Source organism: Mytilus californianus, unplaced genomic scaffold (assembly GCF_021869535.1).
Source record: "Mytilus californianus isolate M0D057914Y unplaced genomic scaffold, xbMytCali1.0.p SCAF_5, whole genome shotgun sequence".
NCBI lineage: Eukaryota > Metazoa > Mollusca > Bivalvia > Mytilida > Mytilidae > Mytilus > Mytilus californianus.
Window position 1 is genome coordinate 80,711,074 of NW_026262701.1, and position 13,621 is coordinate 80,724,694.

The window sequence follows — 13,621 nt, forward strand, 5'->3', positions numbered from 1 at the left end:
CAGGCAAAAGATGAAAAACACTGTACACGAAGCAATAACATACATTACAAAGTTGTTTGTTTAATATTTAAAAAAAAATTATACAGAGTTTCTTTTAATTCAATAAAAAATAATGAAATTCAATTTCATTTGAAATGTCAAAATATATTGTTACGCTATCGTATGTATTTCTACACGATATTTCCAAATTAAAAAAAAATTGATCAATCCATGATAAAAGCTATAAAGACGTAATTGCATTAACACATATACGAATTCCTGGAAGTCATAAAGGTAAAAATAGTATGTACTTATGTTATTTTGTTCATAGTGTTGTTATTTTGATTTGTTATATTGTATTCTATCAAATAATTATTAGTACTCGATTTTCAGAATGCCCTCATTCAGCTTTCAAATTGCCATCGTCATTGTTGCATTTGTAGTCAGTGTTTATGGACATGATTGTACAAAATACAGCCTGACACCATCAGATCAGTCTCTTATTGATATGATGAAGCATTACTTGCATACTTCCCGGAAAGCGGACTGTCCTGTAACACCTTCACAACAAGGTATGTCTTTCTTCTCAGTACAAATACAGCATCCAATTTGCCTTTGTGATCGCATGAATTGACAATCTATTTGTAATTTAATGCGATAGTAGTTAACCAATGTTCAAATCTCATCATGAATTAAGAAGAAACAAATTAAGATAAGAAACAAAAACTTCGCATGCTCCAAAGGGAAAGAGACCGGATGCGTCTACAAGGTAAGCGTCTCCTGCTATGCTTGGAGAAGACGTTACTTAGTTGTAAAACTTGTGTCTGATCCATTTGTCATTTTGAACAATAAAATATGTTTAAACTATTATTTCTATTGAATTTTATGCAAAAAAACTTTTATTTTATCAATGACAATGAATATTTTAGTTGTTATTTAAATCCACACTAAAATGTATATGCGTTAAGTCATAATTGTTAACGCTAACCCATTACAAACACGTTAAAGGTAAGGCGTCTGGTATTTTCAGCAGCATAATGGATACTCCTGTCTTGTAATTCAACTTTATTCCGGTTTCATACTATAAATTAACTCTTTGATGTGTATATTTAAGATATTGGTGTGACATATGTCAGATGGGGAAAGAAAATATGTCCTGGAAATTCAGATATTGTGTATGCAGGTATTTAGTATTATTATCATTTAAGCAAATTAGAGTCTTAGAGTTTCTACAGATGGATGAAAGTGCTGGACACTAAAAGACATTTTAACTCGCTTACTATTGTTTTTTTTGTGTCTCTTATAAGTATATAATTCTATGCCTGTGAATTGACGTCTTTACCTATATATATATATATTCATATAGATTTTAGATATATTAATAATCTTGTCATTTTTTATCATATTAGGTTGCTGTCTCATTCACAAATACATCAACTTTCATATAATTCATAACACAAATAATCTAATTCACCTAGAGTAGGCCTGGTATTCTTTGAAAGAAAAAAGTTTTATGACAGTTTGTTTCTGGTTTTAGTTGAATCTAATGATATTTCATGACGAGGATCCGGATAAGCTAGAAGTTATAGAAAGAGATACGTTTAAAAATAAAACTTTTGCAACTCTAATGCTTAAGTAATAAGCCTACAAAACACTACTCTAATGACATGCAATTTGGCTAGAAATTACATAAACGGTTTGTTAGGCCAAACTTAACGGTTAATGTATTAAAATCAAACAACACGGTTTCATTTTGAGGTGAATGCGAAATTAATACTTTGAATCAATTAATATTTGAGTGTTTTATGCAAACGACACAAACACACATATTATATATAAATACAACTGCCATATTCTGAGACACATGGAAAGTAGAATATTTATATACACGTTCATAATTTTATGTCTCAGATTTTATGGTCTTGACTAAAAATTCTAATAAAGATAAAGTTTGGATTCCTTTAACGAATTCGTTAATTTGATATATTATATTAACGATAACGAACCACGGATATGTTCACAATCCCTTCATCTTTTAGTTACTCTATTGTTACATCACCGAATTAGACTTATAACCGAATAAGAACTTACCATGAGCAACATAACGGAAGCCACATATGTAGCAGGATTTGCTTATCCTTCCGGGGCACATAACATCACTCAAATTTTTTGCGAGGTTCTTGTTGCTCAGTATCTAGTTTCTAGGTAATGTTTAATACACTGTTGTCTGTTTGTAGATTTGTATTTGTTCCTATGGTTTTGTCGGATTTTCATTAACTTACAAATTTTGATTGTCCATTTTGTATCCTCCGCCTCTTTTTGTTGCTTTTAATGCATAGAAAAATTACTATAATCTAACTATATCAATGCTCAAACATTAAATATAATTTGACTATGTTGGTACTTAATCTTTTATATAATTTGACTATGTATGTTATTTATCTTATTATTTAGGCGTTCAAACTGTAATGTTAAATGGTTGATATTTAAAAACATTATTTAATTAATCATTTTCTTTTTCTCACGGTGCAATGAACACATCATAGTTTTTAATATTTGGTACAATCTGCAATACAGATTCAAATTCGATTGTATTGTCTCGACTCCTGGTATGTCATTACCTAAAATTTTAATACATTGGTTTGCGTTATATTTGTCATTGTTACCTACAAATAGATAATCTGAATAATTAAATTTATAATAAGAGTACATTGAACTTATGCAGGTCAGGCTGGAGGTAACAAACACTCTAACAAAGGAGGAGGCTCCAACTACCTCTGTTTACCAAGTGATCCAGAAAATGGTAAAGCATACTCCTATGCTAATGATGGATTATATGGTGCCGAGTATGAATTACGTTCAAACATTAAACCATCTGGTTTACCTGCTAGTTTGGCCGAAAAAGAGGTCCCGTGTGCTGTATGCAGGCGGAAAGGGAAAGTTTCTGTTTTAATGATACCAGGTAGTTGCATTATTAACATTTGTTTGTACCATTATTTAAAAAAGTATAATAAATATGTTCTTAAATAATTGATACATTATTAACCTAGATCGTCACATGATATTGTTGATTATAGGGTTCATTATGTAATAATCTTGAATGCAACGGGTTTAAATAATGCTTTGTTCTGTATTATTGTAATCATTAATTCGAAGTCTAAAGTATAAATGTGTTCTAATATAGAAATTGGATATATTTATATTTTAATTTATTTTTTAATTTAGGAAAGAAGACCTGTTACAAGGGATGGCAATCCGAGTACAGTGGTTTTTTGATGAGTGAGCATAATAATCATAACAATAAAGACTTTATCTGTATGGACGGAGACGCAAAACCATTGGACGATCGATCATCCAACGACATTGGTGCTTTGTTTTATCCTATTAGAGCGAAATGTGGTAGTTTGAGATGTCCCCCATACAAAGATGGTACTGAAGTGCTTTGTACCGTTTGTACAAAATAAAAATAATATAATGTTTTTGTTTGTTCGCTTATTTCCTATGTTTACTTTACATGGTATTCTACTGTACTTATATTTAACGTCAAACGTAAATAACAGGTTTATATGTCTCATGATATAAGTTTGTGTTTGGCTGTTTGTTGATATTGAGGATAAGTAATGATTTTTTCTTATTCTCGTTTTTTATTAGGTACCCGGACAGGCATATCAAATTGTTTTTATTACTGTTTAGATTTTTCCCTTGGGTATGTCATGATGTAGAAATAAATATCCCCATTTTACAATAATGGATTCAATATCTTACATTTGTTTTGTTTTACGTTGTCTATTCACAAGAATTCATACTGATGACTTAATCCTGAAAATAACACTTTATACATTTCATGCTTCCGAAACGCTTTATTGATTTACCTTCATCAGGTACGCTCAAACCCAGGTATTTTAAAGCCAGGGACGTATAAATACTAAGAAGCTTTATGAGCTTTACGACCAAAAGGTACATAAAAAGATGGCTAAATTCGGATAAGGTCAAAAATGTGTGAGGCAATTTGAAACTTAGTTTTTCAGTAATTACTTTATTTATCAACGGATAGTTTAAGAGGAAACAGAATGTTATAAATCATTTCAGTACCAAAGCTGATGAAGCCATAGGAGACTAACATTCGAGCAGAAGTGGTGTTGACCCAGTTCTAGTTATTGAACTAGATCACAATCTTTTTATCTGACAGTGAACTAATAGATTCTTTTCTTCTTTGTATGAAATCTTCTTAGAAAATAAAAAGGTCATTATGCTCCCTTATAAAAATTCGGTAGCATATAATAAACACTTTGTCGTCCGTTTGCCCCTTCCGTCCGATTGTCAGAAACACAGTTTTGTGGCTTGAGTATCATTTGCTTGATTTAAATGAAACTTATACTGATAGAAGATATAGGAACGAAAAAGAAGCCTATTGCTTTTGAGGTCAATAGGTCACAAGTTATTAAAAACTGTTTTCGAATGGTTACTTGAGTTTCACTTGGAGTTTGATTGGTATGAAACTAATACAGATGGAAAATATGGGAAATGGAAAGAAATATATTTATTATTATTTTTTTATCAACAGGTCAAAGATGAAGGTCGTTTTTACCCAATATAGAAAAATTTGGAATAAGAATTCCTGATGAAAGTTTGCTTTTCTCTTGCATGAATGGAATTAAACTAATATAGATAGAAGCTATATAGAATGGATAGCAGACTATTGATTTTGGGGTCAACACATTTCAAAAATCAAGGTCAATGTTACTGAAATAAAATAAAAGTTGATTTTGGGATGTTATCACACTATGAATAGTAACAATATTCATGCAGGTACATGTTTATTTGTCTCTCAAAGTATACTAGTATTTTGAAACCGTGAAAATAATGTTTCTCTCAATAAATTTGCAGTTTGGGGAGCATATTTCGCAGTGCCAGATTTTCACTTGTTTGTCATATGGAATTATAAACTTATTATATATACCAAATTTAAAATTTTGCAGGCCAGACGGGCGTTTCCTCTACAAAAGACTTAACAGTGACGCTCTAATCAAAAAAGTAAAAAAAGGCCAAATAAATTTCGAAGTTGAAGAGCATTGAGGACCCTTAATTCCGAAAAGTTTTCCCATACACAGATTACTAGGTAATCTATTCCTGGGATAGAAAATCCTTGGTATTTCGACAAATTTAAAGTTTTGTAAAAAGTTAATTTATAATTATGACCATATCAATGATAATTCATGTCAACGCTGAAGTGCTGAATACTGGATTGTTGATACCCTCGGGGAGGAAACCTCCACCAGCAGTGCCATCGACCAAGTTGTAAATAATTTCATTATAGATACCAGGCTTAAAATTGTTCACGCCAGACGCGTGTTTCGTCTACAAAGACTCATCAGTGACGCTTCAATACAAAAAGTTAAACAGACTAAATAAAGTACGAAGTTGGAGAGCATTGGGGACCCTTAAATCCAAAAAGTTTTGCCTAATTCAGCTAAGATTATTTCTTCCTCTGGTAAAAGATCCGTAGTATAATGACAAATTCAAATTGTTGTAAACAGTTAACTTTTTAATTAAAACCTTAACAATGATAATTCATGTTAACATAGAAGTGCTAACTACTGGGATGGTGATACCTTATTTGTGAGTATGTTTTGAAATAAAAAAGTATCCTCCGCTTAAAAATTTTAAGTGATATTGTAGATTTTTAAAACGTAGGATGTATTGCTCTCGTAACCTTATACAGGGACCAATTTCAGCCTTTCTCAAATCTTAATATCTGTCGTCCATTAATTATTAACTTTGAAGATCCAGAGACAGAAATGGGTGATCTATTTTGCAAGAGTTTGCGTACAATGTATTTCAGCTCTCGGATTCTAATTGAAATACAAAATAATTGAATGAAAATTCTTCAAAAAGTGCACGTTTGCAAAATTATCCTTAAATTTTTATTCATTCAAAACCAGTCAGAAAATATTTCTTAAAATTCGAGATGTTAGTTTAAACATATTTTATTGTTCAAAAAAGACAAATGGATTAGACACAAGTTTTTTCAACTTAGTAACGTGTTCTCCAATACATACATAAATATACACATGAATGAACACTACATATATCTGACTTTAACCAATTATTATTTTAGCATGAAGATATAAATAGCGTTGCGGCTAGCATAACTTGGTAATCCAGTAACTATGCGAGCAGCCTCGATTTGAATATTTTCTATCCGATCAGAATTTATTTTCCCACATTTATCCCAAACTTCTGATGAATACTCAAGTATCGTACGAATACAAATCATATAAATGTTTTCCAAATATTCCCTTTTTAATAGAAATTTTAGTTTGCGTAAAACATTTAGCTGCTTCGTGGTTTTCTCAATCAGTTTATCAACATGCATATTCCATTTACAATCATTACTAAATATGACACCTAGATGTTTGTGCGCACTAACTGGTTTTAATGTAGCACCACCAAAATCAAAAGTAATATCACTGTATATATTTTTCAAACTGAATATCATAATTTCAGTTTTATTAGGATTAAACTTCACTAGCCATTTTTCTGACCACTTACTTAAATAATCAAGATCTCTACTGATTGATATTTTTAAAGTGAATTCATCTGGTGCAGTATGACCTATTGAAGTATCATCGGCAAAAAGCCTTCCGAATCCAGATATACTATCAGCTATATCATTAATGTATATTAAAAACAACAAGGATCCTAATACCGACCCCTGAGGCACATCAGCGTTTAGTTTTCCAATATTTGACAAGGAATCTTTTATGACAACTCTCTGAGATCGTCTAGACAAGTAACTTTTCACCCAACATAGCAAGTCTCCTTTTATACCATATTTTTCAAGTTTGTGTAATAAAGCCTTAATCCAGACAGTTTCAAATGCTTTGCTTATATCAGCAAATGTGATGCTTGTTAAAAGCTTTTCATTTAATGCACTCCAAATTTTGTTATACAATTCTATCAACTGATGCGAAGTTGAGTATCCTGGAATAAATCCGGATTGATACTTGTATAATAGTTTATTTTATGTAAATGGTTAAAAATATGTTTGAAAACAATTTTTTCTAACACTTTACTCACACATGACAATAAGGAGACGGGCCTGTAGTTAGAAGGTAATGACTTGTCACCACTTTTGAATAAGGGTATAACATGTGCAATGTTCCATTGGTCTGGAAATATTCTATCATTTAAAGATTTGTTAAAAAGTAGACATAATGGTTTGGAAATTTCTGACATTTTTGACAGCAAGTAACTTTCTGTTGCTAACGATATCTAGTCCAACAGCTTTATTAACATCGAGCATTGAAAGAACATCAAATACATCTTGTTCACTAACTACAATTTGTGAAAGAAACTCAAGACATCGGTCTCCAAATTCCGGCAAATCTTTAATAGCTCCATCTTAATTAAATATTGAACAAAAATATTTATTTAAATGTCGGACTTTTCGGTTCCCTCGTACGCAAGTTTAAAGTTATGATCAGGGTCCGTCATGGAAGGTTAATCATGTATCGCTTGTAATTAACATGTTAACAGTTTTCCAGTACTGTTTACAGTTTGTAACTTTTAGTTCATCTAAATTTTCATTAATACTGGTACAAAATTGTTTTTTAACTTGCTTTTTCAAGTTATTTACTTTGTTTCTTTGTTGTTTATATTTCTTTTCTGCGGATGTACTATTCGAACGAATAAAACATTTAGGAAGCCTGTCGCGTTTTCTCGTTTCACGCCGCAAATTCGAATCATACCAAACTTTGTCGTCACATCCTTTAGTTACTTCCCTTGTAGGTATACACTCGGATGCTATATTAAGAAATGAGTTAGATCTGACATACAGTTTTTATTCAGATCACCTAAGCAAATTATGCAAATATTTTCATCCAAGGCATTTTTCAACATTTGATCAAAATACTGCCAGACATAAATTGAAGATTGCCGTTCCGACCTATAAAAAATGTTTATCAACATCGATCGCAATTTTGTTTTTACCTCAAACCACATATTCTCAAGTTGTCAATTCTCTAAACCATGTCGACGAATTATGCGAACATAACTTTTATAATACAAAATAATGCCACCACCATGAGAATTTCTATCTTTTCGAACTGGTATTTCAAAACCGGATATATAATATTTTGAGTCTAAATGTGTTTCTGTCAAGAATACGAAATCGTAATCTTCAATAATATCGACAATATAATTCAGTTTATTTATAAGGCTTCTTATATTACCATGGAAAATTGACAATGTTTTCTCAGATATTTCTGATGTGCGCTCAGGACACGCGTTCGGTTCGATGTCACCACATATAAGCAATAAACATAATAGCAGTATGTAAAATGAAATCATATTAGCACAAGATCTGTTTAAATTAAAAATACATAGTTTGAGTCTTGAAACATTCCTAAATAAAACGGCAAGTAATTCATACACTGAGAACGATACAAATGTTTTTCTCAAATAACCCAGATTTATCTTGTGATAAAACAGTCCTATTGTCATGCTATATGCTACGATGTCATTACCCATTGTCAAATACAAGACAATACATGTAAATGACAATCAGAAAATAGGACTGCTTTGTAAAACGTGATGCAAGATATAAACACATATAATTCGAATGATCATTCATGAAATTCAGGCAAATAAAAAATAAGGGAAAACAAAAGTTTATGTACAAAAGGCAAAATTGGAACACCATAAGAATGTTCGATGCAGTTGTAGTGAAATCTGAGAGATTAATTTGGTTACGATGAATTTAGTTTCGATGTCATTTTAGGGGGGGGGGGGGAAATAAATAAATCAAATAAATCAGAAAACAAAATGTGAAGTTTTAGGACAGGGTAGACATTTATTAGACTTTAAAAACAGAAGCTCTTTTGTGAAATGTTATAAATAGGTAAAAAGAGTAATCTATCTTTTCATTTAATCAATTCATGTAAGCTATAAAAACGTGTTTGTTTATAATAATCACTCAAGTGTAAAGAGTTGTTAAAATTTCATGTCACATGTTTTAAATAGCAAATAAATGAAATATAAATAAACAAACACAGGCACGTGCTGCTTAACATGTGTATTGAGAAAAGAAATATTTACAGCAATAAATAGAAAAGAAGTATATTTATACATGTATGTATAATTAAATTGATAAAACAATTTAAGAATTGTGTTATTTAAACCGAAGCAAGTCAAGAGACATAAGACTATGATGGAAACGGAATGTATAATCCTCTTTCTGGTCATCACCTTCAAGGACTTCCCCACAAATCTAATATATGTCCTGCCTTGAAATTACCACTTTCGGACGAGAATTCTCAGATTTTTTAAATAATATGGACCCGTCATGTGTACAAAACGAATTTATTTTACCTTTCTCATGCAATGTGTTTAATCTGTGCAAAAGATTCTATCTGTGTTTTTTAAGGTTTTCAGAAATGACAGTTTTGTTTGTTTCCTTTCAATTTACGTTTATTGTTGAAAACTAACTGTCTCTGACAATACGACAGGAAACGTACAATGATTGACATTTTTCCGTCTTTAATCTCACATATGGGATGGGATCTGCCAATATCTCTCGTGTCTAATTTCAATTTCAAATGCTTATGGCAAATACCAAGGATAAGGGAATCTGTGTCTATAGGCTTGATAATATCGCCTTTGACGTCAGTTGGTGCAGGAACATTATGGAATCATAAACTAGTTCTTCGAGAATACTGTTCCTGTTCCTCGACTCTGGCTTCGATCTTGTCTAATTTGCTTTTTAAAGAATTTATTTGCTCTGTTTGATTGTTAAGTTCAATATCTTTCAAAATAAGTGCTTCTTTATTATGTGTAATGGTAAGTAAGTGAGGCTGAATACATTTGTCAACGATTAGTGCAATTTTAGGTTTGACCATTTCAATTACTTTTTCAGTGATGAGAGGAATGATGGAGTCCAAAAACTCTTGATTTTTAGCGTAGCACAAACAACATCAGATAACTTAAATACAGTTTCATTTTCAATGGATGATATGAACTGTTCAGAACTGTCATGTTCAGAAACGATAGAGCCACTGAGAGATGAATCAAGGTTGGCTGTTCTTGCTACCTTTTCAACATGTTGCATAGATGGAGATAAGTTATCGGGACTACTAAATGGTTGTAACCTTTCATTACTATGTTTTGGTGTATTTTTAAAATAACTGTCTAAGTTTGATTGTTGTTGTTGTTGTTGTTGTTTGTGTTTCGTTACCTGGTCAGCCATTTTGTGTGTTGTGAACTCCAATTCAAAATCACTTTCGAAAATCTTTGCAAAAGTCACTATTTGATCACTTAAAATTCGATTATACTGTAGCAGCTTCACACATAATGTCTATTCTTATATATAATCAGAAAACATCTCAACATAATACATTGGAAAAAGTAAATTTTCTCTCTTTTTAGTCTCCCAAAATTTTCACACCTTCATACTCAAGTGCACATTGTTATAAAAGCAAACGAAAAATCTTGATATAACTCTTAATTTAATTGTTGTGGCTTTAAAATGTAGTTTAAGAATTGAATACTTCTTTTTATAATTCTATAGGGTTGGAAATGCGTTGATTGTGGACAATAATTTTGAACGAAGCACTCTCGCGTCATACAAAATGTGCTTCAGTCAACACCCCAATAAAATTATAAAAAGAAGCATACAATAACTTATTAAATGGATATTTATTCTTTAAAAACAGATAAATTTTTCAGAAAATTCTATGGATTGGTAATGGATATATGATTATATATTTTTACACCTCTTGTTTGCGGTATACCATCTTTTCCGAAAGTTTATTGTTTTCTCTTTGGTATTAAATTTATAATTAAGATCCATTTTGGTACATCTTGTGATCCGTTTATTTGGCAATCGCCATGGCAGTCAGCAGGGTTTAAGAACATCCGTTGTTCGACCTGCTAGTCAAATGCGTTTTGCTAAAATATACTTATTCACTTTTTTTTTGGTCATTTCAAAAATGTTGTTTGTGCTATATTTAGACCCCTCTTCCAAATAATTTGTTTTGCATGCACACATATAAACATTACGGTTTTTATCCAACGCAATCATAGGTTTGAACGTTGTTTTCAATTTAGACTTGATAATATATATGTATATATATTTTTTTGTAATATATATTTTTATTTTCATATCATACTCAAGTCTCATCAAAAAGTAAAGATGTACGCAAAATAACTTTTGCAATAACTCATAAATATATGGTAAACCCCTATCTCCCTTATATAACAGTCTCAATATTTGGCCATTTTCCTTTCATTTTTATTGCTTTATTGGTCGAGCACAAACTCATAGAGACCATGTCAATCCTATAATAATATCTCAGCCATTCAATTGCTTCAATAACAGATGAAATTTTAAATTTAACTCGACATAAGTAAACATATCTCTTCAATATCAAAATACATGTATTAATGATATCTTTTAAAATACATGATATTTAAAACCAAGGATTATACTAGATAAAGTAAAGTGAAAACTTATTTTACATACCTCTTCCAACTTTTGAAAAAAGTTTATCCAGAACGTTCGAACATATCTGCATTGAAAAAAGAGATGTATATATGGTTCTTTTGTTTCTGTAAAAAAATGCACAATTCTGATTAACTATATTTATATTTCATAAGTAAAGTAGTTGTGCCTAGAATTCTATGGAGTTATCTATATTGAAAAGCCCTTAATGTGGGATCTTCTGTTATAATGTGGAAGGGTGTAATTTCAATGGTTTGTATGTATATATTTTTAACTTTCAGCATTGTACTTTGATCTGAATGAAATTACTGTTTTGATAAAATATTCATTGGAACATTTTTATTGGATCTGTTTACTTATTTACAAAATAGAATCTTATATCAATAATAAAAGAATGAAGCATGCTGTTTTGTTTATCTTTATATGGTAATTAAGGTAATGACCTGAGTTATGGTTTGTGAACCCTTTAAATGTCTATTCATTGTATTGATGGTCAGTTAAAGTCACTTTGTCCATTTTCAGTGGTCATTTAAATCACACATATATCTGTGGAGGGAAATCTCTTTGTTCTTTGAACGTATTCCTTTGATTTGTATTCAGCATGAAGGCAGACATTTTGAGTTATACACAATAATTTATATGCTGATGTCCATCTGAGGCTTTATACTCAGCTACTGTTTTACTTTGTCACCATATTCTTCATTGAGGTAGTTATGATTACTAACATATATTTAATTATCATTATTTAATAGTTCTAGTGTATTTGAGATGAGTGATTGATGAACTGACGGATAATACAGCTAAATTGATTAAATGGTTAAAAACTATAAAAATATTAAAACTTATATGAGTATATCTTTGCAAACCATTAAAAATAATATAAACTATCTGAATAGTATTTTTATCATTAAACTAGTAAATATTAATTAAAAGTAGGATTCCATGTACAATCTGTTTTTGTGTAATTGTGCATTTTAGGGCACACTAGTTATAATCTTTATTTCATATTCAGGTGTTACCATGTTTTGATGAGTCATGTTTGATTCCATCCCATGAAGGGATAATATTGTTTTTACCTTCGCATCTAAGTGTGAGGTAAGCATTGAGTTTGGTTTTATATGTTTTTCTATCAATGCTTATCATTTTGTTTGCTTATGCTTATTTTTAATTGCTTTGCTTTTGCCTAACATTAGTTATTTAGTTTGTTGCGTATATAATCTAGTTTTGCATGTAATTATGTTTTCAAGACATTATTACATAATTGAATAGTTTGTAAAATCAATAAGCGATATAATTCAATTAGATTACATTAACATATTTTGTTAGAATAATGAAATAGAGAAAAGGTTCAGAAATCGTATAATTTATTTTAATTTGAAATTCATTGAGTTCTCATTGTACTCATGCTATCATTCTTGAACTGTTGCTTATAATTTTGTATGTCATTGCAGGTTTTTTTTTGTTATCAACTTTTTTCGTATTATAATAAAATGAATCCTAAACCTGAAAAGTGTTATTTGTGTTTTCTAAGAACCCTGGAAAACCACTTGACTACAATAAGTAAAGAAAGAATAAAAAAGAAACTCCTTTCTTCAACCACGACATCGATTCTCAGTTTTGTTTTCCATTTCTCTTGTATGCGAGATGGGGGTTTCCTTTATTTTAACTAGAAAAAAAATTATGGAAATGTTTTGATACTTTATCTACTGTTTTTATGGCGGTTACAATTTTGTGACAGACTGTATTTAGTTTGAAAATGACTTGTGAATGAATAACATTTTTCCATTCCTTTGGAAGTGCATAATTTAGTCCGTAGAACTCTAGGAACGTTGTTTTTATATTGTAATGTCTAATAAATTCCTTAAAATTGTAAAATTCTCCATTTTTCTTTATAAGTACATTTATGAAAAAATGATATTTTCTTTATTCAACTATTATAAAAAGCTGTTATCCCACCAATTATAATATTATCATTTAAAAACAATGGTTGAGACAAGATGTCACTTGGGGCTGTGGATAGAGGTTCACACAGTGAGGCCCATGATGAAATTACATTTTGCCAAAAGGGGTTAAATTCGTTTTTAATTTTGTTGAGTGCTGATTTTGATAATTCCCAAATATTTTCTACCATTCATTTCAAGT

General features: G+C 30.5%; 2 protein-coding genes across 3 annotated transcripts in view; both read left to right on the forward strand.

Annotated features, from left to right (window-relative positions):
• Positions 1-252: 252 nt before the first annotated feature.
• The window catches only part of LOC127703146 (uncharacterized), a 151,460-nt gene continuing 138,091 nt past the window's right edge, over positions 253-13,621 (forward strand). The window contains exon 1 of the mRNA XM_052207644.1: positions 253-273. The gene's annotated coding sequence lies outside the window, so the exon portion shown is untranslated. The remainder of the gene's footprint in view (positions 274-13,621) is intronic.
• LOC127703145 (short-chain collagen C4-like) overlaps positions 262-13,621 on the forward strand; it is a 46,565-nt gene continuing 33,205 nt past the window's right edge. The window contains exons 1-5 of one of the 2 annotated variants that reach the window (XM_052207643.1): positions 262-282; positions 359-551; positions 1,094-1,162; positions 2,705-2,941; positions 3,205-3,458. In XM_052207643.1, coding sequence (XP_052063603.1) covers positions 374-551; positions 1,094-1,162; positions 2,705-2,941; positions 3,205-3,443 — 723 coding nt within the window. In that variant the 5' untranslated portion in view covers positions 262-282; positions 359-373 and the 3' untranslated portion in view covers positions 3,444-3,458. Of the gene's footprint in view, positions 283-358; positions 552-1,093; positions 1,163-2,704; positions 2,942-3,204; positions 3,459-13,621 lie in introns of those variants that run through there. The other variant, XM_052207642.1, reaches the window with a different exon arrangement.